Source organism: Buceros rhinoceros, unplaced genomic scaffold (assembly GCF_000710305.1).
Source record: "Buceros rhinoceros silvestris isolate BGI_N320 unplaced genomic scaffold, ASM71030v1 scaffold4207, whole genome shotgun sequence".
NCBI lineage: Eukaryota > Metazoa > Chordata > Aves > Bucerotiformes > Bucerotidae > Buceros > Buceros rhinoceros.
In genome coordinates this window covers 1-26,700 of record NW_010423776.1, presented here as the reverse complement: position 1 = coordinate 26,700, position 26,700 = coordinate 1, and the positions used below count along the sequence as shown (strand labels likewise).

Below are 26,700 nucleotides of genomic sequence, written 5' to 3'. Positions count from 1 at the left end.
GGAATCTGCACGACCTCCTCCTGACCAGAAGCAACCTCCCTGCTTGGAAGCAAAGACGCAGGGAACATAGTGCTGGGGCAGGAGTTGGAGACAACAAAGTAGGGTAAAAGCTCCAGTCTCGCTGCTTCTTCAATAAACCTCGGCACACAAATCCAGTACAGGGTGTTTACTCCGTCTTGCCTGTGACAGCCCCTGAATGATACGTGGCAGCTATTACAAAATCAGTTCTCAAAATATTGGGTCAAAACACACTTTTCACAGCACTGCAGCTTTTGATATTCTTGTCAGGGATTCACAGGTTTGAAAACCAGAAAAGGATGTATGTGGGAACTAACTGTAAGCTCCTTACAACACAGACAGTAGCATTTCCTTGCATTAATACACAATTATTCTGACATCCAAACCAGCTAACATTACAGCTGGTGAGTTAATTTAGGATGTGTTAGACTGAGTCTTTGAAAATGGAGGCCACAGGAACCGAGACTCAAGTCTTCAGTTGGAAACACAGGCTTTCAGCACGGTAACCTTTCTTCAGCTGGGTTAGAGAGCCACCCCCAAGCCCACCCAGAACTGGCACCTGCGAGAGACACAATCTAAAACCGGTGTTGCCAAAACAGAATTCCGTGAGAAATCTGAGGTTCTGATGCTAACGGCTTCTGCCGCCTAGCCTGCCCTGGCCTAAACTTTATGCAAATCCCCAAAGCCTTTTCTACCCCCTCCTGCTCCACAACTTCTGGCTCTTCCATCTTACAAGGTGTGTGACTGATTTCCCCTTCAGACTCTTTTCAGTAAAGGTATTCCCACTAACCAGGTCTCCAAAGACATGAGCCCCACCTCTTCTTAGGGATTATCTCAGATTTATGTAGCAGGGCCTCCCTCTCTCTCATACAAGCTGCACTTGTCTCCCCAAAAGTCCTGTTTAAACTTGCCTGCAGAGCTTTTTCAGACCTTTTTACAGGGTCAAAACCACTTCAAAGAGCACGTGCCTTCTGCCATCTTACCAACCCATCATAAACCTCTGGAGCCAACGCAAGTGGAACAGCGAGCTGGACAACAGGCTGCAGCTGAAGCACTTCGGGTATAGGCACACCACAACGTCAGGGTAAGACTGCAGAATTTTACCCTTTCAGCCAAAATCACTCCGTCTACAGCGTAACCCGAGTGGCTAGAAACCCCCTGGCTTATTAATAAAGTCACCTCACTTGAACTTGCAGATCTTTCCATTTTATTACAGATGAATGTTACTGATGCTAGACTTGCTCCTCCTGAGCGAATAAGTTGACAGCAACCTTACCTTTACTTGAAATAACACAGGCCAGGGGATCTTCGCAGCCTCAGCACCGCTACAGCGATACGCTTGGACAACCACACCAGGATGCCGACATCCAAACTGCCTCCTGAGACCTGCCTCTGCGCCACACTGCTGTCTAAACTGCGTCAAGGTTGAGCTTCAGTTTCAGACTGGGCTGATCAAAGCCCCCGCTAATTAATTTAACAACTATGCTCCAGTTTGCAGATTCAAACCACGAGCCTTTTAACAAGAGCTGTGCAACTTCCTTTCTGTTAAAGTATTTCTCTATTTATTTTATTCCCCATATTACCTCATGGCTCAGATGGGTTTGCTTGTGGTGGCACAGCACCGGTACTTTCAAACTCTGATGCGAGAGGCGTGCCAGCCACCACCGAAACTTTATCCATCTTTCCTATCGAAGCCAATTTTACTCCTGAAACACCCCGTAACTGATTTAATAGACTCTTCTAAGAAATCCTTAAACCTGTTTCTTGGCATTCTTTATTACTCCTGCCTCCCTTCATGAAAACGAATTGCTAAAGATTATTCTGCAGCTGCTTTTAGACTGAAGACAATGAGAGGAAAGACTTAACGGAAATAGCTATGGGTTGCTGGATTCACACCTAAGAAAAACGCCTTTAGTCCTGTCAGCTATTATACGTAGACAGTTAGCTGGCAACAGACTATGCCTCAGAGAGACTCCCTCAGAACTCAACAACCGATGCTTTACAATTTCACTATTACGCACATCTCCATAAATCCTGCTCTCTGAATTTCTGCTTTAGAAAATTTTCCAATACTCATGTCCGTTAAGAATTTTTAAACTGAATCCTGTAAAAATATGTGTGTTGGACAGAAACAGAACTATCTGTCAACAGCAAATCAGAGTATGACTGACTGCCAGATACACTCTTCCAATGAAAAGCCTTGGATACACGGGAGAAAGTCATTTTGTAATACTCAACACTAAACCAATGCTTCTAGAAAAAACGAGGAAAGTTGTAGGCTCTAATTCACAACCGGTTTCAAGGTTTTATGTAATTTGTGGAGTTGTCTGGTTGCGTTCACCAAGAAATAAGCAGTACTTATTCAGAGCAGTAATTGCATCAGAGCACCAGCTGATTATTTCCATGTTTATTGGCCAGAACATCAACATAGCTACTCATTTACACAAACTAATAGAACTCAGTTTTAATGCTGCTTCACAGCATTTGTAGTGGTGAAGCCATTAGCCAACAGTTCTAGAAAACGTTTTCATTTACCTGAGGTTTCACAGTAAGACTGTAGATTTACATACAGTACATTTTGCATATATGTATCAAAATACTTGGAGAAATAAATTATAAACAACAATACAAAACCACTCCAAGCCAACCTTTGTTCAACAAGAACATGTGTGTGAATTTTACAGTTTTATTTTTTGCATTACTCTTACAGTAAGCAAACTATTCAGTTTAAACAAAATAAACCTGGCATTTTATATAGTTAAAAAAATTGTCTTTGGCTAAACAAAGCTCTATTTTTATACATGTATTTATATATATACACATACATCAGGTATTTTACATGACCATGTCGGAACCTGTACACATACTTACAACAGACAGAACAGTAAAAAAAGTTTCATAATTTACAAAAAACAAATCCGAGTCAGAAACAAAACAGTCAAACTCCCCCCACCCCCCATCACCTGTACAGGTAATAAACACGGACAAGGAATAAACAACTTTGTAATAAAATACTGCCTGTTTTTTTGAGACAGAGAGGAAGCACTTAAGTGGAGAGAAACCTTTTCCCTCAGTGCCTTGAGTACTGTGCACATTTTGATCTCTAAGGTTATGGTTCAGCGAGCACTCTTAGTAGGGTCTGATTTTTCCACAAACGTGAATGCTACTTTGCAAACTAACTGCTCTGAGAGGAGATCGGTTGGATTTAAATCTTCTGGAAGTAAACAGCTGTCACAAATGTTTGTAAGAACAAGCACGGGTAGGTAAACCAAACCCCCACTGAAATCACTAGGTGTTGCTGGCATAGCGTGAAAGATGACACTTGATCATCAAAAGCAAATGATTTGGAAGCAAGCGCATCAGATGGAAGACTGCCAGAACTGACATCATCGCCTGCTCGAGTCAGCCCTTGCAAGAGCTTCCCGAGCACTGCCTGAACCAAGGACAACGCACTGTTTGGCGGCATGACTACCCTCCACTCCACAGGTCACGTTTACAACACTCCACCCGTGTCAAGTGGCAACATCACTGACAAATTATCTGATGGTTTGTTAGAATGAGAAGTCTGTCGCGTTAGTTGGAAAGGGAGCAAAAAACCATTATGCTGAAATTGAAGGTGCAGTCATTGGATTCTGAAAAAAAGCCAATTTAACCCAAGTGGAAAGGCAAGACACTTAGTGGGGCTCTTAAATGAAATCTAACAAACTCAGCAGATGTTCTGACAGGATAAAGACTACAGCAATTCCAGCCCTCGGTAAAGAATAAAACCTCAAACATGAGTGAATTCAGAATACGAAAACCTGTGCCACTTTCAGCAATGTTTCTTAGGGGGAAGAAAACATAAAGCTTTTCAGAAATTTGGGATAAAGCAGCAACACATATGAGATGTGTGTGTGCATACATACCTACACATACACACACATTTAGTACGTACTAGTAAAACTGGAAGCAGTTTTAAGAGTTCTTTAAAAGAGAACATAATGAATTTATCATGTAAAGATAGGTGCAATTGCTGTCAAAACATGCCAAGTTGACAAGTTTTTGAAACTGCTTGTTTTTATAGAAAAGTTTTTCTCTTGGTTAGTAAGCATAAAGAACATTTTATAAAACTGTTAAGGTCTGTTTCTAAATTAATTTTAAAAAGGAAGTAACTTGTCAATTTAAATTTTTTTAATAAAACGGAATGTTCATTATTTTGAAGACCTAAATAAAGCACCTTTCCCAGATGTAATTCGGAGCAGAAAAAGAAACCCCTACTCTTCAAAATTCAATCCTAAGTCTTTTCAAATATCGTCAGATCTGCAAAATGTTTTTAACTGCAAGACAGTTATTTGTAAATGAATACTCTTTATGGCATTCCACAATTTAAAAGAAACTGAAAAACTGGTCACTGCATTAATGACTGGCTTCACTCTCTCACAGAGGCTGGGACTCACTTCATTTGACTTTAAAAATTGGGAAGTTACGGGTCTAGACTAGACAACTGGCTTAGATTTTCTCCATTGTCAATGACAACAGACAGGCACCTCAAGGAGAAAATCACTCACCTCTGTTGAACACTGGAGTCATTAAGACATGGCTTCAATAACTATGCTTAAAGTTGAAGACAAACCCTATGCACAGGGCCAGATTCTCCTTGAAACCCAGCACAAGCAACTGACAAAGTGGCAAGAAGCACCTATTCCCTACCATCAGAATTCAGACAAGTAGCTTCCAGCATCGCTGCTATCATTGCTCTGCCTGACTTTCAAGGAAAGATGCCTAACTTCTTAAAGTATGTTCCAAGGTAACCAAGATGACGCACTTGTCATTTTCCAGGATGATCTACCAACGGGATTCCGAAGCACTCTTTCTTACTTTTGAAAATCATAGTTTGACATCACCACATGCAGTACTTCCAATAAATTAAGCAAGAGCCACCCCTTTCACTTGACTGCACACCCTTGGGTGTGCTTATAGACCACAATGAGCCACCAAGAGATGTCACCCCCTTGTAATGACACTGCTCTGCTCCATTTGCACGTGCCCCTTCTTTCCCAGCCAGTTTGTTTGTAAAGTTCCCTCTGTGTTATTCTGATAAAAACTTCAGAGGTAACAGGACAGAGAAATAAATAATTAACACTGCAAAGATTTACCCAACTTAGTATTCGGACTTGGATACCTCCCACTACTCCCATCATATGAATGCAGTCGTTGTAGTCCACCGTTGCTAACAACAGATAAACTCTGGAACCGTGAAGCAACTTGGTGGTAGGTTTACTTGCACTTGGATTTCTTGAACAGCTTCATTAACTGCTTGAATCTTTCTGAAACCTAACGAAGGACAAAAAAAAAAAGACATACCATTAAGGCCCCAGATTTCCATGCCTACCAAGCCAGACTGATCTGACAGCATACAATTTTTTTGAAAGACCACTGTTTTGTTTTTCATTTGCTTCCAATACATTTTAGCGGGAGAATTTTAGAAGCACCATTAACAGGTTACTTGGAAATAGAAGTCTTCCTATACCTTTGACATCTGAAACAGCCTCCACGTTAATCACAGAGTGTTAAAGCCAGCTACTGGGTTGACACAGGTTTCCTTGCAATATGGAGGGGAAAAAAAAGAAACGAAGGCTTCAAAGTCAATTATACTTGAATTCTGCCAGGTGTAACTGTGAGTAAGATTCAAATGTAAGGACCAAAGCTTATTTTGTAGTCCACAAAAACCACAGTTTATTGGTTATTTTCTAAACTCTTCTACAACTGTTGCTTCAGGTATTTATAGCTCATCTTGGAGCAATCTGCCTACTGGGGATTTTACAAAACTGGTCCGTAGATGAGAGTCAAACATGCTTTCATTGAGCATTAGCTACGGCTGACACAGCGACCTCATTCAATTGTAAGTTGGTATTTCTTATCGCTATACGCGTACTGCTATCATGTATCTACCATCTGCCAAATAGCTAACTGGGAGCACAAACGCACAGATAACACCATTTTATCCAACCATCCACCCCACCAGCGTCTCAACCCCGCAAAGACTCTGTAACCATACAACTCAACATCCTGAGCATGCAGGATCTGCTCACTTCGTCAAATGGGTGTTTCTTCCTTTTTAGATTTGCAGGATAGAGACAAAGACAGCAATATAAGACAAGAACAAAGTTATATGCAAACCTCCGGAAATATTCTACATCAATTCGACATCTGTGTCTTTTCAAGTTTCTTAATTAACAAGTGAAAGAAAAAAGGAAACATTTTCACGAAAAATGTCCTTTCTGCAAAATCCTAGTATTTTTTTTCCAGCTCTGATTTTAATCCTTTTCTACTTTATTAAAAGTGTGTAAAGGCTTTGGGCCTCCCCAAACTGTCTTTTGTTTTTTTAAATCTAAGTGCTGATTCAACAATAGAAACAATCCTGTTGTCCCTGGCTTATGACTGGAAGTAGCAGTTTCAAGGTACCAATCAAGCATGTACTTAAGAATCCCTGGACCATAATATCCCTATAATGGGCATTTTTAAAAAGCAACGACTAGGAGAATCCGAGATTCTTTTTTCAAGAACCCCCCAACAAAAGACATGAAGAAAAAACAACTCCGAAGGGTTTTGTTCAGCTGCAATCATAAAAGTATCAACATAGCTGTTATCAAATACAAGCATAATAGCACCTACCTGGGTTGAGCTTTTGTTCAGCCTAGTGGCTAAGGAAGCAAAGGTTTTGCTTGATGGTCCTTTTCTCTGACATTCCAGTAAAATTTCGCGGTCATCATTTCTACAGCAAAAATGCAATTTTAAAATACCTCTCTCTATATGCGTACATGCACACAAACAAAAAAATACATACAGGCATATATAAAATTCTGAGTATTTCCAAACTGGGAAACGTGAGTTCACACAGCAGCAGTGAACTTAGGGTGGATTGTCCTCTCTACCAGCACAGAGTTAAGAGTCAGTAAAAAACTGACTATGCTACTTTATTAGGAAGGGCAGGATTGTGACCATAGAGCCAGCCCAAAAGTGAAGCCAACAAAGAGAGTTCTAAGCTTCTAAAGCAGACATTTAAGCTTGAGTGGAAAAGAACTCCTAAATTCAGCAGAGGCCAGTACTTCTAGGTGGAATTCCCTCAGTTTGTATGGCTTTCATCTAAGGCCCACTGATGTTCAAAGATGAAACAGAGAGGTATTTAACTTCTGTAAGTGGCTTCATATAATAAACGTACTCAGAGCACATCTACTGTTCACGTGAGAATGAAGGACCAAAAGTCTATTCTTAAGTGTGTCACCAATTTGCTGCTTGTCTCATTAATGAATTCAGGTAAATGTAAAATGGTCAAAAGCTGCGATCTTCCAATAAATCATACTTAATTTCTTCCATTTAAAACAAAATGTAATGACTAGTTACTGAAATAAACTTTTTTTTAGACATAGTTTGAAGACAAAGACTGTGACACAGAAAACAGTCATATTCATAAGGAAAACTGTAATAGTTTCATCCTGTCTCATTGGTTTACACATTGACAATCCCGTTAGCTTTCGCAGTCTTTTTTCCATGAAGGAGTTGATTTTCTTTTAAAATGCTACCTATAAACTGATTTATACTTGAACTATAGTTCAGAAAAGTCTGTCCTGAAAGTTTTAATAGCCTGTTTCTAAAGCATTGACTGGATCAAGTTGTAGTGAGATGAGCAAAACCTGCTAACTACAGTACCTTAAGGGTAAGGATACACACAATAACTTTGCCCATATCTTTGACACATGCAGTCACATTTGTCACCCACATCCTACTAACTGGAATAGATAGGCTGAATGGTTGACTAGTACATTTCTGCAGATCGAGCAGCGCGCAGACCCTGAGAAAAAACTGTTTGCTCTCGTGCCTTCTCTCAGAGGGGGAAATCTTTATCTGCTCTCCTTTACCCAGTCACAAATGCTTCCAGGCCTTGTAGGAAGATCAAAGAACTCCAACCCCTACCAAGCCTGGCTTGAATTTTTGGACAGTAAAGGAAATGGCAGAGGAATCAGAAATTACAGACGGTACAATATAGTAGGTCTTGTTACCTTCGCATATAAGCTTTAAAAACAAAAGCAAAAAGTATTCTTGTTCTGGGGGATACAGGTAAGCAGTAGAATTAGTTACGACACACAGAAGCCACCTTCTTTAAAGCAAATGGCATTTTACCTACCTAAGAAATGACTAAAAATTGTTCTCTTCCAAAGACTGCTAACAGGATTAAATGAAATCAGCCCATCCCTTCAATTTATTTTCCCTTGGATGATTGTTACAGAAAAAGGATAAAATAGACTGTAGCACCTTTCAGTGGTGCTCTAAGGGAAGACATCAACCTCTTGAAGCCATCCTGCATAAACAGACAGAAGCTCCCACTCCACTATTTACAGCAGGATGTAGAGCTACGAAAGAACTTTAGCCATCAGCTAAATACTCTTTTCTTTCCACTTTTCAGTACATCATGTAGTTTAAAAAAACCCTAGAACAATCAAACAGATCAAATCAGAAATTACCTCGTCCAGGAAACTATTACTTCTCCCTTCTTTCTAATGATGTTTTTGGCATACAGACTAGGTGACGATGCAGATGAAGCCAAAGGAGAAAAGTCTTCATTCTGCTGCAACTCATTCTTCTTATTGGAACATTGATTATGTCCTGAATTTGCCTCTTCACACTTGGCACCACTTGTATCACTTCCTTCGCCTGCTGATTCAGTTTCTTTTCGTTGCCGTTTTGAGCTGGAATTCTCTCTGCCAGCCTCCTTTTTCCTTTTTTTACTAGTTTTATCATCTACACTATTCTGGCATTCTATATCAGGATTTGAAGTGGATTTTGTTTCACGATTACCTTCACCTGCTACAGTCTCGTTGGAAAGTTCTTCTGTTAATGCATTAAAGCACTCTTCCACTTCTTCCTTTTTACCACTGATTTCTGAGTTTCCTGCAGAAGTTGCCTGAGTCCTGTTATCTACAGTGGATTCCACTGCACGACATGAAGTTTCACTAAGACCATTTGTTAAGCCTATGCAGGACTCTACCCTACACCCAGCAGGAAAGGAAGCTTGAGATCTAACACCCATTTCATTTACGTTTTCAGATACTTCCAATTCGCATGTCCGAGATTGTTCAGAGCCTTCATCTGGGCTTTCAGTGTCACGGTTCTCTGTGTTTGAAGATTCCCTATAGGGTCCAAGCAACCCACTAGTTTCTTCCTTTCCAGTACTATTACATGACTCCTTTAGAGGCTGAGGTAAGTCAGGATTTTGTTCTTCTCCGGTGCTGATATGAGGCAACTGACCCGTCGTACCCAGATGCGGTTTGACAGCTTCTTGCCCAGTGGCTGCTGTGGCACTCTGACTGTCCCTTTCTTTTTCCCCACTTCTCATTTCTTCTTTTTCAATCTTGGCTGAGGATGTCCGCGCCTCCTTCACTGAAGCCACCTGATCAGATGCTGGTGAGATGGATGGCACTGCACGCCTGATCTTTACAATAAAATGATCATTGGATTTCTCCATGATTACTGCTTGCATTGGCAGGCTGGGGCGACACTGAAAACCAGGCGCAACAGGCCGGCTTGTCCACGATGAAGAACAACTTGATTTACTGCTTGAGTTATCAGATTCTAAAGCCAAATGAATGTCTTGTTCAGTGGCATCCTCCTCTTCGAGAAGCGCATCTTCGCTGTAATGTGCACTGAGAACACCCTCCGGAGCTGAGCTAGAATTATTCTCAGGTTTTAGGAAGCTGAGGTGTGCATCTGATTTCAAAGGTGATGGAATAGTTAAGGAAACAGCCAAATCTTCAAGGAGGATAGAAGAAACAAATGATTTATTCTTTTGTAAATTGCATTCATCTTCTTTGCATGAAGCAGCATTTGTAGGAACCTCAAACATACAGCTTTCATCTAGTACATCTGGATCAACAGACATCTGAAGCCTTGATGCTAAAGCAGGAGCTCTTACAGGTGAAACAACAGGCCAGTTAATACCCTCTACTGGTCGAGACTCCACGTAAGCTTCCTCAGAAGCAATCTCCTGCACTGGTCCACCAGCATTTCCTCTGCATTTACGACCGACTAAAACCTGTTTTTCTGGAGTCCTGAATTCCCACTCATTTCTGTCGATATTGCCACCATTTTTTTCCAAGAGGTCAGAACCTTGCAATAAACTTTTGAAAATTTCACCCATCTGAGCATCACTTACAAGATTAAACGTAAGACTGGATGCTTGTTGTTCTGTGAGAAGCTCGTAACTAAGATCAGGCTTGTTAGCATCTCTGGAGAGGTGGAATCCCTCCTTCTCATATTTTATACTCTTCAGTGGAGTGAGAGTGCCTTGCAAATTATTCTCTTTAGAGAGGTGTACCTTGGTTTGGGAATTCCTTGTGTTATCAATGGAGTTAAGACATTTGGTAAATGCAGGTTTTGGTGCATTTGTTTTATTTTTCTCACAGTGACCCTTAGGTCGTTGATAACCCACAATTTGTTTCGAAAGGATATATTCTTCAGGCTTTTGAGATCTGGCTTTCAGGGACTTTTTTCTAGATCTTTGCACATCATTTTTATGACCAATCTTGTGTTTTTGTTTTCCCGCTCTTTCAAATTTCCCTTTCTCACTCTCATTTCCCACATCACATAGTTTTATTATAATTCTCCTTATCTTTTCAAATAAATAATCGAGCTCTTCATCTACAAATTTCCATAACTGTTTTTTCATATCTGATCCTTGTTGTTCAAAAAGACGGTCCACTATTGCATTCTTTTTAAGTTGCTTAAGTTTGGACTTTATAATATCGCAGATATTCAATTTTAATGTCTCACCTACTGTAGACATCTTGGAAAAGTTCAAGGATTTTATTAATGATGTAAGATTTATGATACCAGATTCTATAATTCTGTGAAAATGCTTAACTGGGAAGTGTACCTTGAACTTCATATAACTTTTCCTCATTTGTTTTCGTACAGCTCTTAGCATTTGCATGATTTCTTGTACATTTGAAGGTTCAACAATGATATGAACTATTTTTTCAAGACAAGCAATGCTGACGGTTCTATTTTTCTTTACATATTTCGAAGATCTGAATGTCTGACTTCTATGCCTCTCTGTGTTCTTCTTCGTACTTACTTTCACAGAAACAGATTTCCCATTATCTTCACTGCAACGCACAGTTTTGCTCTTTTGATTATGTGGACTGCTGGTCAAATTTCGTGTCTCAGGAGAAGCTTTTGGTCTTGACTTTTTTGTATTTTCAGAGCCTCCTTCGGGTTTAGATTTTTCTTCATCTTCATCGCTACTTATGATTTCTCCTTCTATTTCATCTGAGGAGACACTCAGTCGGGACTCCATCTCTAAGCGTTCATCAGACTTACTAACCGGCTTTTGATTTTCTTTGTTTACCTCCTTTGACAAATTCTTTGAGGGACAGACGACAACTGTACTTTCGGGAATTAAATCTATAAAAATAAAACAGTTTGCCAATCACCATAAAGAATGCAATTATAAACAGACATGTTCAGAAAAACCTGGAAGATTCTCTTCTGTAAAGTGACGTTCAGAACTGTTTGTTTGAAACTAGCAGTGACAATTCAGGAAGCTTGAGCTGCAACAAGTTTGGGTGGTTTGCAGCAGCAAAACAGCAGCTGCTAGTTTAAGAGATTTTTCTGAGCTTCAAAGGGCAAGTAAGACCTCAACATTTCACCAAAACCATATGATTTATCTCACAAATACATCCATTGAAAACAGAAAAATCTAGCAGTTTCCATCAGTTTCGAACTCTTTCCATTTACTTTAGCAAGTTTTCTCAACACTGCATGAGCTAGATTTTAATTGTTATGGGCTAACATTTACATACAATAGGTAGCTTGTCTTTTAAGTTTCACAACGGAATGGTTCCACAACGAGAACAAAATTAGAAGAACAAATGACCTAAAATTCATTCAACTTGCATTCAGCTATCTTTTTCCAGGGCTGATAAAAGGGTTCTTGGAATCTTTCAGTGAACTGACTTACTAAAAAAAGAGTCATAGGCATCGTGCACATGATAAAACTCCTGTTTCAGTTTTTGATGTATTTAAGATTACCAGCACTGTAACTAAGCACAACAGTATAAACAGCTTTTTTCTTAGAAATTTTGGAGAATGCCTCCAGTTCGGGTTCCTGAATGATAGCAACAAGTAACAAGATATGTGACAGGAAAGGCTAAAATTTTGCCAAAAGTAGTATGTCTTACTCTGTCTCACAAATAAGTTTATTATTTTCATACTTTTGTTGAATATTTGAGATATCATTAATTACATACTTAATCATCATTTAAAACTCAAACTAAATGCTATTGTTAAGACAAACAAGCAACTACAGATAGCTACAAAGCAGCATGTTATGAAAGATGAAAGGACAAGCTCATTTCCATTGAACAAAAACTCCGCTGAAGAGCATATGTATTGATTAATGAGATTTGCAGTTAATTTTAGGCTTGCAGGGCTCTTGAGTTAATAAAACTCTCATGTTCAATCACACATAGACTGCTTAAAGCCCTCTAACATTTAATCTCATAAATGATCATATCTAAATTTATCTCCATAAGAAATATGAACTTGTGATTAACACTTCGAAGCAACATTTGAAAATGTTTACTTCATACAGATTCTTCAGGAGCAAAACCACATTCCATCACTGGCTCCATTTCAGTTTCACAAGGATCAATACCTTCTCAAACTAATTGCTTCAATATTTTCAGAAACTAAAGTATAAAATGAAAGTGGTCAAAGTGAAGTATTAATGTATGCACCCCTGTTCTGCAGAACAGTACAAAGATGCACACTGAATTTCAAAGCCAGAGAAACCGTAGTCTCCTGACAATTTAACAGATGCAGTATGTTTGACGTGCATATCATTAGTCAGACACCAAAGACAGCTAGGCTTCTAACTCCAGAGCTGAAAATCACTGCTTTGGAATTTAGTAGCAAGTTCTGGTCAGGAGGGATTCCTCTAGAAACTCAGGGGAACAGTACAAAATTAGAAAAATACTTTTCTTTGCTGTTCATCTACTCTGATCCCAAATCTTTCGTGTGCACCCAGATATTTCAAAGAATAAAAACTACTGTAGGAATGAAATACAAACTGCTAAAGGAATTCACTCTCTTAAGAGAGTAGCTGTCTCAAGCACAATAGACAGAATTCCAGCAACAACAGGCCAGTTAATACCCTCTAGTGGTCGAGACTCCACGCAAGCTTCCTTAGAAGTAATCTCCTGCACTGGTCCACCAGCATTTCCTCTGCATTGAGACTAAAACCTGTTTTTCTGGAGTCCTGAATTCCCACTCATTTCTGTCGACATTGCCACCATTTTTCCCAAGAGATCAGAACCTTCCAGAGTAAACCACACTCAGATTTGCAAAAAGACATAAGGATTATGCTGTGAAACGTAAGAAAAGGGATTTAAATGCCACTCAACCATTCCTCTTCTAGCAGGAAACCCAAACTTCCAAGAAAATTTTTTATTAGGTGCAGCAGGAAGACTTAAATTCACACAAGCAGAAGATTTAGCCTTAGGTCATGCATTTTCTCTTCCTGTGAGAGCTGTCATTGTATTTTATCTCCCTGACATCTTATTTAGGAGTGAGCTCTTAATTAATGATAAATCCTAACGTTCTATTTGTCCTACTTTTTCTCCACTGACTCACAATTTAAAAACATATATAAAAATTCTCGCTGACATTAATTAAGATGGAAAGCACAGCCTTCACTAAGCTGGAATCCTTAGAAATTAAGTCTCAGGTCCTCTCTCCAGCTTTCTCATAAAGAAATACTTAAAAAAATATGATCCTAAGTAACTTTTGCCTCTACAATTTCAGAGAGAAACAGAAAGAGTTCTACTCAAAACTAACTGCAATTAAGAATATATTTTTTTCAGTAGCACATAACTCTTATTTCAACCACTCATCTACCAGTAGTGACAAACTCCAAATTTCATACCACCGATGTCTGGTTGGCTACAATCTTGCCTGCGCTGACGCACGGTTCCATTACAATCAAAAAGCACCATTCAGACTTATGGAGTTTAAGAAGAAACCGTCGCTATTTTTGAGAAAGCAGTTGAAAGAAGCCAATTCTGCTCTCCTAAGCCTTTATATAGAAATCAGAACAGACATATACAAATACCTTTGTTGTAACTCTTCACAAACCCTTTGCAGGGACTTTCCTTCTTAGGCGCTTTAGCCAAAGGGCGCATTGGACTGTTCAGTGGGCTGATCGCCTTCGGAATGTACCTCAAGTGATTGAGATCAATGCTTAGTATTGAACTGTCGTCATCAACAGGAACTGGGTTAGTTTTTCTCTCTTTAGTTCTAGGACACATCTCACCACAAAGAGAAGATGCTGCAGTACTGATGTCAGTTAGGTTTCGCTCCAGATCACAAGCATTCTTGTCAACTAATGGTTCATCTTTATCAGTCAGCATAGCGCTGACAAGCGACTCAGACGTACTCGTATTAATTACACCCTCTTTCTCAATGGGACACTCCATGTTTTCCGCAGCCAAGCAATAATTGTCCTTCACTACTTCCATTAAAGAGCCTGCTTTTGTTTTGCTAATACCATCTGCCACATGACAGGACTCTGGGTCACCAGAACTTTTAGCTTCAGAGTTATCCAAGGCAAGGCTCTGGGAGCCATGTTCACCTGCTGAGCTTTCTGTGTCATCAGCTAGCCATGTTTTATCTTCCTCTTTCTTTTCTGCTGCAGGCACTAGAAGGGCTCCCATACTTCCACTGGCAGGATCAGGCTGGGTCACTTCTGCTGCTGGTTCATTATCATCCTGCATCACACCCACCATCCCAGGCAAATTTTCACAGTCTGCCACATCCCCTTCCACGTCCAGGGGCAAAGATTCAGGATGATTCAGACACGTCATTGCCACTGCTGTTGCTGTAGCTTCAGATTCAACCAGATCACATGCATCTTCTGCTCCTGATGTTTCAGCCTGCAACGCAACAGGAACCAGTACCTCTGCTGCCCCTGGCAAGGCTGGGGGCTGTACCTGACCCATCTCTGCCTCTGGTAAGGTTTCTGAGCTCAGTTCATCAGTTGTCACTGGGGACAATGCTTCAGAGTGCGCTGAAACTGCTGCTGCTGCTTTCACGGTTTCGTTTTCAGAATTGACAGAAACAGGTAGTACTTGTTCCATGTTGCTTTGAGCTGCACTGTCCAGAACTTGCGTTGAATTAGTTTGCTCTATGGGACCACAGTTAACACGGTGGGCAGCATCTAACAGTTCTGCCTGCAGCATGAATTCTGCACTTCCCTCATCACTGGACTTTTGGGAAGGAGTTTTAAGTCCATCCCTTGAAGAGAGACATTGCTTTTTAGCAGGAGAAAGAGTTAAATTCAGCTTTTCCATAAAGCTAAGTTTCAAGTCTTTGCTTTTTGTCCCACTGTGCTCATACTTAGTTTTGGGAACTTTACGGCCTTTTAAGCTATCTGCTATTCTGAATGTTTCTTCTAGCTTACAGGACTTGTTTCTCTCACTTTTTGTAACATCTGTACCTTTCTTGGATTCTTTTGCAGATTGGTGAGAAATCTCTTTTGCAACTTTCTTTTCATTTCTGAAATGTCTGTCTTCATCCTGATTCTCTCTTTCTCTTTTCCTTTTTTCTTCAGTTCTGTGTCTTTCTAGTTTGGAATGTGCTGTTTCCCATTCGTATCTACTACTATTTTCCTTCAAGCGTGCATATTTATGTTCCCTGTTGGAATTAGAAGGTGAAGTCTTTCCTTCTCGAGAAGTGTGATCATTTGTTCCCCTCTCTCTCCTGCAGTCAATGTCTCTTCCTTTTCTAGACTCCTCCATTTGACACTTCCGTGATTCGTGAAGACTCTTAGAATGTTCATTCTTTGAGAGAGGACTAATTCCTCTACCAGACCTCCCCGGTTGCTCTTGTAGCTTTTCTTTTGGATTACTTTTTTGGCCAGCATTTTTTTCATTTTTATCATGTGTTTTAATGTCTTTTTTAAATACATTTTGTGATCTCTCACCAGCATAAAATTCACCTCTTGTTTGAAATCTGTCTTTACCAGTAGTTGGTTTCTCCCAGGAAGAACCCCCCCTTTCTACTCTTCTTTCTACACTTGGACTGCATTTGTGTTTTACGGTCTGACTTTTTTGTTGAAGCTCATTTTTACTGGCCTTCTCCAAAAGACCTTTCAGCTTTTGCTGAGGATCTGAACTTCCCTCTTCTCTATCACCATTGTTTCCAGTGCTCTGATGTACTTCTCTTTTGTGTTTGTTGACATTTCCTCTGCTGTACTGTTCATTACTTTTAATTTCTTTTCTTTCCTTTCTGTTATCCTTGTTGGAATTACAGTCATAGTTTGGTAGACCCATATGAGTACCATCGTTGCAGAGCTCTTCAGGAGGGTATCTCATCAAATGTGGAGTGTTGCTTTTTTTGGAGCTAGACTTCCCATTGTCCATGTTATGAGATAAGTAACTGTGGTGTGTATCTTTTGAACAGTCATTTTTCATCCTGTGGTCCATCTTTACATTGTCACCTGAATCAGAATGTCTGAATTTTGAATCTTTTGTTTTACACATCTCAGAGCACCTTCCATTAGTTGATGCTGAAAGGTGTGTTCTGGTGAAATTACTTCGATGATTGGTAAATTCTGATAGCCTGTTTGTAAAAAGAAAAAAGTTACATTATTTTAAAATTTATTTAAACATAACTAAAGCCAAATTGCAATGAATCTGTGTATGTCTAAAAATTTTTCATGCTTTCTTTCAGCTTCAAGTTGAAAAAAGGTGGGATAAAAATACAAGTTTAATAGCACACAGCAAAAGAATATAACTTGTATATGTATTTTCCTAATTAAATTAATCTATAAGAAAAAGCAAGATCTGTGGAAAAATACTGTATTGAGTCTAATTAACAATTTCAGTAGTTCTAATCAGTATGTAATGGTCCAGGATTAAAAAGAGCCTTCTCCTAAAAAAAAAAAAAAAAAAGTTCAACTCAATAGTTTACTGTTTGGTAAACTGGCAACCAGAAGAATAGGTATACTGTGACTGTGCTTACTCTACTCAATAAGCGAGTAAGCTACACGTGGAGCTTGCTGCAAGCTACAGAAAACAAGCAGTACATCACAATAAGCAAGACTCATCAAAGCCACATGCTACTGCCGCAAGGCTATCGTAATAATAAGAAAAAAAATTATATTAGGGATCTTATCAATGCTTATAAATATCTGAAGGATGGGTGTCAAGAAGACGGGGCCAGGCTTTTTTCAGTGGTGCCCAGCGACAGGACAAGGGGCAATGGGCAGAAACTGGAACACAGAAGTTCCACATGAACATGAGGGAAAACGTCTTTACTTTTAGAGTGACAGTCCTGGAACAGGCTGTCCAGAGAGGTTGTGGAGTCTCCTTCTCTGGAGAGATTCAAAACCTGCTTGGATGCGATCCTGTGCAAACTGCTCTAGGTGAACCTGCTCTAGCAGGGGAATTGGACTAAACGATCTCCAGATCCATTCCAACTCCTGCCATTCTGTGATTCTGTAAATTAAAAAGGGCACATGTAGCCTGTAACACATTCTATGTTGATGCACCATCCAGTTGTAAGGAATCAGTTCAAGCGTACAGATAAATAATTCTGTATTTATCTCCAGTACAAAATGAGGTTGGTTTTGCTTTATAAAACTGAACTCTTCCTATGGGCCTATACAGTAAATATAAGTATGTAATGATCAGGTTATACAACTGGCTCTACTCCAAAAACGTAACATGGTGATGTAAACTGACTGTTGAACTAAAACAATGCTGCAGCTTTGTAATCCAAAATCCTTCCCTGTATTTCTGTTTAATTTTGAACTATACTGACATGTTTTTGCCCTGCTTCAGGCTGGCTATTAAATCTGCATACATTTGTGATGAAAGTAATTGTATCCAAATGGGGGTTTTGGGGTTTTTTAGTTAGTTTTGGAGTTATTTTTCTGAGATAAGCACTAACAGTTTTTCTCAAAAATATTATCTTTGAAGCAGTGTTTACAGACAGGGTAGATCTCTTAAGACGAGCTTATTTATTATAGACCATGCAGCAGACCAGGTATGTTTCTAAGACCTTAAAATGCCACTTTCCTCGCAACTTTCCAGGATGGATCCCTCCAAAATACCTAGATAAATACCTTGTTCATAAATTTTCATCACCATTAGAAGGTACTGGAATTTGTAAACTCTTTCATGAGGTTGAGTATTCAAAATAAGAAAATATTTTTTCAAACAATTTTAAACCCACAATACTACACTCAAGGGTGTGAACATCACAGCTATCATGCCAAAGCCAACCAACTGAAAAAATTACACGTTAAAACATCTTGACCTCCGTTAGTTCATATCTGGTAATTTTCTGTATTCAGAAAAAAGTAAAACACATAGTTACTATGCATATAGCCTCTAGCACAGTAACGTCGAATGAACCTTCTTTAGGACACCTTTTGGTATAAGAAAACATCAAATGGTCAAACTGAAGCACAAATAAACCAACGATGTGTCTAATGTCACACAAGTGACAAGCAGGTGACCTTGTGACAAGCTAAGGATCCTGAATCGTGGAACCCTGCTCTGGTTTCTAGCGCTTCAGAAACCCTACACTCAGCTACTCTCCCATCCATACTTTACTATTTTCAACCTCAAAGTAAAATCAGTAGTACACAGAAATTACCAAGAATTCTCTAGCTGCTATCCCCCACCACTACAGACAGAGCTTTCACATCTTGCCATGAAAACGATATATAGTCTCTTCATTTATTTTCATTTGTTGTCTGAAAAGTTCCAGGGAATTCATGTCTGAGACCATAGAACACACTAGTTCTGAAGCAGAACTCTGTAAGATAATAACTGCTTTGAAACATGCAAGATGGTTAGAAAACCCACCAGGAATGGGTAAGTAAACAAAACAAACAAAAAAAGAATTCAGGCCAACGGTGACCCTTTGAATTCCTCCATGTTTTCTTAATTAGAAACCAAAGACCTCATCAGGCAAAGAAGGTATTTGCAAATAATAACATATTTGCCTACTTCCGCTGATTGTACCAATGCTAAACCACACAAACAAAACTTATTTACTAAGTAATGATTTTCTTCATTAGTTTTACTTAAAATAAACACAAATGTTTCCTACAAGTATACAAACATGATCAGACAAAATGCATGTTTTCAGTTCCACTGTCTAGTTGTACCTTTGATGGAGCTTACAGATTTCTTCATCCTTACGGTTAATTTCCACTCTTGCTGTTTTGATAAGTGCTGAAATATTCTTTTTGAGAGCTTGGTTTTCATTCAGTAAAATGACATTCTGTTTTAAATATACACAAAAAAGAAAGCAAAAGAGAGAGACAGAAAAAACTGCAATTAGCTTGGGTACCCAAGCATGTAATGAAAAACAGTGCAAGATAACCATTGGACAAAGTCCCATCATATGCAAACTGATGGTAGAACACACAGAAACTATTCCAGAGAATCAGAATTAGATTTCTCTATTCTAACTCTGAAGTTAGAATTCTGGAGATCCAAAGAAGCGTCTTTTTTTTTTTTTTTAAAAACACATTTATGCTACTGTTTGTGTTCCTGCTAATTATTTAAGATGTTCCAAGCATACAATTTATTAAAACTAAAACGTGCCATAAACCAAGCAGACACAGAGCTAAAAAATGATAGTCTGTCCCTTTGCTTCAGTCTTTTACTCAATTTATTGCTTTCCTGGTAGCTGTGTCAAATCAGAGATGTAGCTTTTAAGCACCTTCAGAGAAAGAGGCTCTATCACTCTTAAACCCTATCTGTCAATCCTAGAGGTAGCCCCTTCTCTTAATAACTATCCTCAGCAAAGCCTGCTCAGAAAGGCAGACAAGTTTTGCAGAATACAGCACAAAAGTATCACAGAGTAGAAGCTGCTTACCATTGCAAAACATAGGACCTTTGGGACGTGATCTGCACAGCACAGCACACACACATTGCAGAATTGCCCAAGATAATCTAACTATGTAGAATAGCACAGCATGGCGATACTACCTCACGCTGAAGAGCAGTTCAACCTTGTCAAAATGGTGAACAGAGACATCCTCTTCCAATCCTAGTGACAGCTCAGGTACCCTTGCAAGCCCCTCCCTAGTGCATTAGAGACTCATCTTTTTAGAAACAAGACGACTGGGTACTGTTCTGGTAACTATTAGTTCAACATGCTTATCTTCTAATTAAGTAGATAGAAGATAGCTTTTAATCAACTAAAATCTTACTGTACGCAACACCAGGAAATAGGTGAATTTCAGTACAGATTTTGTCAGGCTATCCTCACAACTATCCTGGTTAGAACAAGCTCCTAGCACCTACACAGTGCTACATCCACGCAATGGATCAGCTCTGGAAAGCATAGGAAACTAACCTTCTCTCAAATCAATATTCGATTTGCTTTACACAAATCTTCACAATGTTGCCCTTTGAACTACAGTACCTGTGCCTGTATTTCCTTAAAATTCTTCTTCAGTTCTTTAAGTTGCTGCTGACATTTTCCATATTCTGCCTGCAACTGTCAAAGAGAGAAGAATTCACAGCACAGAAGCAGACTTAATCACACCGAAAAGTTACTCCTCCTGATTTATAGTTAGTTAACACCATAATCTATATTACAAAGCTCTGGTTTTTTTCCAGAAGTAACATGTTAAAGTCATATTAAAACTAAAAGCATCAATATGCTCTGACAAGTATACAAGTCTCTAAAACATCACAAACACCCAGATAAGAGGAAATCTATGTGTGCTTGCCCAACAGACAGTAACAGGAAGCCATATTACTGTGAAATTAAAGATACGATTATTGAGAGGCAGTTCTCAGAGCCCTACAGACACAACACAATACAGACACAGCCCTTACACAATACAAAACAGGTGAGAAAAAATACAACAAAAAGTTTCTAAAAACAAATGTGGACTGCCAAAATAGACTGCAAAGGCTGTACTCCTGTTAAAATCACAAAATTAAATAAAATACATTTGGCATGACACCTCTTTAAAAACAGATGGCAACAATACTTTCACAGAAGAATGGACAACTTCCCTACTGTCATACTTTACAGTCAACTTCTTTCAAACTTTCAAAGTGAATTTTCATGTAGGCTCCAGGAGGTTTTGCTTCTGCTTCTTCTGTAGTGCATTATATCTGTGGATGCCTGTCCCCTCTACTCCAAAGCTCAATTTAGTTGTGTCTCATAGACCGATAGGTGATGCTACACAAGTAAGTGTTCTGCTGACTTGATAGAAGCAGTTATCTACTGCGTGGTTGTCTTCGGTTTCAAGGACAAAACTTAATGACACATGATGCATCTGCTTTAGTCTAGTAAAATCTGTTGGAAGAAATCTCACGACTAGCTTTGTATCAGATGACTACACAGATATTTAACTAGGACATTGGTACATTTTCCTGTAACGCAGCTGATACATGAACCACATGCAAAGGATATTAAATGAGAACAGATCATGTCACAGAGCAAGAGATTAATGTATTCTGATAAACTAACTGACATAACAATTTATTAATTGTTTTTACTGATTTAAAATGTTCCTCTGTTTTTCCAATAACGTGAACATACTGACAACATTTTTTGCACTTTACACAAGAAAACATTGGAAAAAACCTCAAAACCACCAGAATTATTTTTGTCACATTAATACACACCTCATTGTAGGATGCTTCCTTCGCAGTCCCTTCTTCAATTAATATCTCATCAAATAAATTTAAGCTGCTTCCATTTGGTACAGAATTTGGAACAGAATTGTCTGTAGAAAGGAAATCAATAACAAATTACAAAAAAAAGGTATTTTTCTTGTCACGTTGCATTGTGTCATGCAGTACACAAATATATTAAAAAATTACCTTACCTTACCCGAATTTCAACATTTATGTTAGTTTTATTGGAAATACTTAATCCAATTTACACTGACATAAAAGGTAGCAACGAAAATTAAAGTTCAACTGAAAACATCGTGTTAGAAAAATTAATAGATATACAGGTGTAGCCATGTGAAAGAACTGAAAGGCAGCAAAGGCGACAATTTGTTCTCAGAGGAGAAAAGAAGCTAAAGTGTTTGAGCTGGGAATGAATGGAGGGCTTAACACAGCACTTACGGCTCCAGGCAAAGAAGCAAGCTTGAATAGGGGGGAAACAAAAATTAATTTAATCCAAAGCAACAAAACCCACAAATCATCACTTAAATTAGGGTAGGACAGAAAGAGAGAACAGTGATATTAAACAGATGAACACATATACCTTCCCTTCACTCCACCCCCTGGCTTACTATGAACCCTCACATGCAGTCACCACCAAAGGGGGCGGGGGTTGGTGAGAAGAAAAATTCAGGAATGGAGAGTGCGCAGTCCTTTTAACCTCTTGCATTAAATTCCAGGTTGATTTTTGGGACAAACTTCCTTTGCGTACGTAGTCTTGCGCTTTTCCACAGGAGATGGCTCGGCACAGCCTTTTTCCCACCCACGTGGGGGGTGCGAGTGCATCCCCCGGAGCCAACAGCTCCAGTGTTGCGCTCGGCCTGGCTGCAAAACTTGAGAGTCACCAGGTTTCCAGGGGACATTCTGGGTCTCTCCGCATTCCAGCGGGACCTTAATTCTCAGCACTTTGACTCTTCTCCTCCTCCTCCCTCGCCAGATGTTACTCTCAGTGCAGGGCTGGGGAGCTCCAGGTTCCTGCCTTCCTTCCAGTGCCTCTTCTTTCCACCGGCACCACTAACCAGCACAGTAAAAAGTCTACTGGCTGCATGGAAGATCTTTGACTGTCCCAGTGTAGTGAAAGTAAGTTCTTGTTGCTGAGGTGACTGCTTCAGGAGTTATCGCTTTCTGAACTGAAAAATGCACGCCAAAAGAAGCAACGTGGTCGGCGTTTTTATAGTGTTATTCAAAGAGGCATTGATTGACATGGCTTGGGCCAAGGGCAGGTAGGAAACTGGAGTCGGGGGCTGTGTCTCGTAACGCCAGTTACAGGGTAACTGGTGGGTACCCCTTCCCCCACCCTACTTAACAAAGGTGGCAAAGCCTCCTTTGGCGCCCAGACAAGGGGGGAACAGCCCCCTCCATGCTCTGGAGCTGAAATCCTAAACCACAAGAGGACACCTAACAAAGATGGGTGCATTTTATGTTTGTCTAGTAAGTTGGTTTAAGTCAAAGGAGAGCTAGCTCACAGTAAATCTACCGAATTTACAAAGCAAGAAGGACTACACTATAGCAGGGATCCAAGCTTCTGCAACTCCAGAGCCAACAGATAGCAGAAAGCTAGAATAAATATGTGCATCCTACAGTTTGTTCAGCTTTTGGTCAGGCTTCACTTGGAAACATTTGCAGTTGAGAAAAAATTATTGCAAAAAAGGATACTCAGGTGTGAATGACCTAAACATTCACAAATGTGGATCAGTTGATCAGAATCAAGCAGAGTTGGTACGGAGTTGAATAACTTCTTGAGCTGAATAAATGTTTTTTGCTGCTTTATATTCCATCACAAACATTACTCTCTAGCTTTAGTTTCAAAGAAATGAAACAACAACAACAAAAAAATAACCCAGAAGAAAAGCCAACACAGCATCCAGACACCCCAATTATTTAAATCATGGTGCTTTTCCCTCAAATCAACCTGTGTGCTCTGTTCATCAAATATGCATTACTGACGGGACCTGACTTATGACACCTCTGAAGTACAGATTCATTTGTAGACAAAAAAATGAAGTTAGCTTTCAAAGCTGCGCTTCAATGCTTTGGACAATACCGTAATGCTAAGAGTATTATTAATGCAATGCAAGATGACATGCAAATAACATCCCTACAGAGAAAAAAAATCTCACCAATCCTCTTTTCAAATAATAATTAAAAAAAAAAAATCCCTCAGAACTAAACTATATATAGTGTTTGCATTGCTTTAAATTATTCCTCCTTGCATCTTTTACATTTGCTAAACGGTGCACCTCAGTATGTGAAATGTAGACTAAAGAGAATATTCTTATATGCTGCAACAAATACAAAATGGAAAGAGAGAACGCGACGTACGGGTGCTTTGTGTCTGTAGGACTATGTCTACAGCCCTTCCATAAAAATCCAATGGCCTTACAGTAGTATGGTCAGTAGAGAAACGTGATTAAACACTAGAAACTGCATTTCATTAAATGATACACTAAGGCTCCTAAAAAAGAACATGTGCTGGGTCCATTTCATTCTTACCTTCAAAGAAGTTAAAAAGGATTATTTTACATTAGCACATGAAATTATTGAGGAAGTAACAAAAGGTTAAAAGAATCTTCCAAATGTACTGTATTACACAGTTTTAAGTGGAATAATCACTGGAGATTTAGTGATTGGTGAACGTTGGTTCTAATCCTGAAGCTTTATAAAAACCACAAAAGAAAGTTGCTTTTTTCCAAGGTAAGATGTCCTACATCAAGGCCAGATGGAATAGCTAAGGTTTCTCTGCACCCCTTTATATGCCCAAGTCTCTTAAAATAGCCAGTATCACATGAAAACCATCTTATATCTGTTAGCTGAACGATTATAAGAATTCTCTACTTAAATTGACTTGAATTTAACAAGTAGCTCATGGAAGCATGTTACACCAGCTAAATGGAAGCTGAAAGTTAACAGTTGTTTTACTGGAAACCAGCCTACGTAGTATGGACACTGTATAATACTCCAAGCCCAGCAGCCAGATACAATCAACCTACCAGGAACTGTCAAACCATTGTCCAAGCCGTCATAAATATCCACTGAGCTCTCATCACCTTCCTTGAAGGGGGAAGCTTCAGCTAAAGAAAAAAACAGGAAGGAAAAAAAAGGCAAAAAAGCCAAAATAAACACTTCGTGAACTCCAACCTCTAACTTCCCTATAAAGGGAGTGTAGTAAATGTAGAAGCACAGACTAGTAAAAGACAGGGGGATTTTACCCAGCAACCTACTGCTACTGTGGAGAAAAGATCTTTAGTCACCAGGGAGCAAAGATTGTCTTGTAAAATCAATTCCTAAATACCACGAGAACTGCGCATGAAGCAAATTACATGGTTTTAAGTACAAATAAATTTTGAAATTATAAACTGAATTAACCTGATCTGAATTGTAAACTGTTTTCTACAATCCACTGAAGACAAAAGTTGCACAACTTGGACACAAAGGGAACAAAAGGAACGTTTATCACTAAGCAGAAAGTATTGTAAGTCTGTACCATAATTCAAAGAATTTGATTTAGTATTGCCATCTATTCACACACTAACTGGTTCTGTGAAGTATTTTAATCTAAATCTCCTCAGTCTCTCTTCATGCCTTTTTCCAATGCTCCTTACCACTCTCATCTACTCTTATCTGCAGCTCTCCAGTACTGCAACAAATATTATTACTATAAAGAAAAATATCAACAGCCACAATCCTTCTGATCATCAGATCAATCAACTGTGGAGCTGGAAATAATGTTAGAGCATCTTGATTGCTGGCACTATATGGGATGACAGCACGTTTGCTCTTAGAAATAGCAGACAAAGGAGCGTAAAATATGGAGACCAGTTCCAGGCATCCCTTCAAAACATACTAGAAATCCAAAGGACAAAGATGGTTTAAAATCCACGCTTCCTAATGGGATATGGCTTACAAAGATAATGTGCCACAGCCATTTAATTACAGTTGTAGCTCATCCTAACTTGTTTATAGCTGAACCTATTCATTTTCATAAGGCTGCTTGTGTTATTGCGCTGCAAAACAGAAAGTAACACATCTTACCACTGGAGCGGATATCAAACAGTCCCAGTCCATCCTCTTCTGTTGCCATGGTACAAACTTCCTACGGCTTCCCCATCTACGAGTAAAATATTAAAGGAAAGACCACAGATTACTTGACAATGTCTGAACAGCATCAAAAGCATCTTGAAACGAGTCAATTACACCTGAGCTACCTGTGGCTCTTGCTCTTCAACAAAATGCAACACTAGAATGAGAAAACTCTTATATCAAGGTAACAAATGTAGAGTTCTATCAAGAAAAGTAAGAAACCATGTTCTGCAAATAAGCATTCTGAAGATCTTCAGCTGTACCTTTTGGGCAGATGTATCTAATACAGATTGTACAAAGAAATTCTGGTATGAAAAAAAGCACTGCATTCTATGAACAAGTTATCTTAATGTATATCTTAAAGAGATAAAATAATTTGGTTTGATAATTCTGATTTCTCCTCTGTTTACCATTTAAGAGTAAGTTTCCTCTTAAATGGGAACCCACCCACCAAACCAATAACGAGTGGCAGTAAGCAAAAAAACATTTTGTGCAGTATCCGCCAGTGCAGCTTCTGCAGAACGCCTTTACCAGCACACATGCTTGTGGCGCTGACACAAGAGCACCTCTGAAGTGAGAGCAGCAGCCTGCAACACCGAGGCACCCGCTGCGCGGAAAGTAAGAGCAAAGGAAGCAGCTCGGGTGTCGGGGCAAGCAGAAGCACTGACTAGTGCTGAGGAGCAGCCTGTCAGCTCAGAGACCGCGGCCCTTACCCACTGCCCAGGCCTCATCCTCCCTGCACGGGCGAGAAGGGGCTCCCGCCCGCCCCAATGCCTGTCACGGCGGAAGCGCCCGGGACCTCTCGGGGCTCAAGGAGGGAGAGCCGCCGACCGAGGTACGGGAGCGGCACCCC

At 39.5% G+C, this 26,700-nt stretch overlaps 1 protein-coding gene across 1 annotated transcript; it reads right to left on the bottom strand.

The window, feature by feature from the left end:
• Positions 1-5,274: 5,274 nt before the first annotated feature.
• Positions 5,275-25,876, bottom strand: CASP8AP2 (caspase 8 associated protein 2). Its single transcript, XM_010140517.1, has 9 exons — positions 25,800-25,876; positions 24,758-24,838; positions 21,720-21,820; positions 20,500-20,574; positions 19,232-19,347; positions 14,165-16,671; positions 8,520-11,457; positions 6,673-6,772; positions 5,275-5,331 (listed from the first exon to the last, which is right to left on the bottom strand). Exons 1-9 carry the CDS (start codon positions 25,846-25,848, stop codon positions 5,275-5,277), a joined length of 6,024 nt encoding a protein of 2,007 aa, XP_010138819.1. The 5' UTR covers positions 25,849-25,876.
• Positions 25,877-26,700: the final 824 nt, after the last annotated feature.

What these genes read in the sequence shown, in the direction of transcription:
- CASP8AP2 (XM_010140517.1), bottom strand. Translation starts at nt 25,848, where the DNA reads ATGGCAACAGAAGAGGATGGACTGGGACTGTTTGATATCCGCTCCAGT. An exon ending in CAATGGTTTGACAGTTCCTG is followed by an intron (nt 21,821 to 24,757) that starts GTAGGTTGATTG and finishes TCCTTTCTACAG; the next exon opens with ACAATTCTGTTCCAAATTCT. An exon ending in TTAAGGAAATACAGGCACAG is followed by an intron (nt 19,348 to 20,499) that starts GTACTGTAGTTC and finishes TATTTAAAACAG; the next exon opens with AATGTCATTTTACTGAATGA.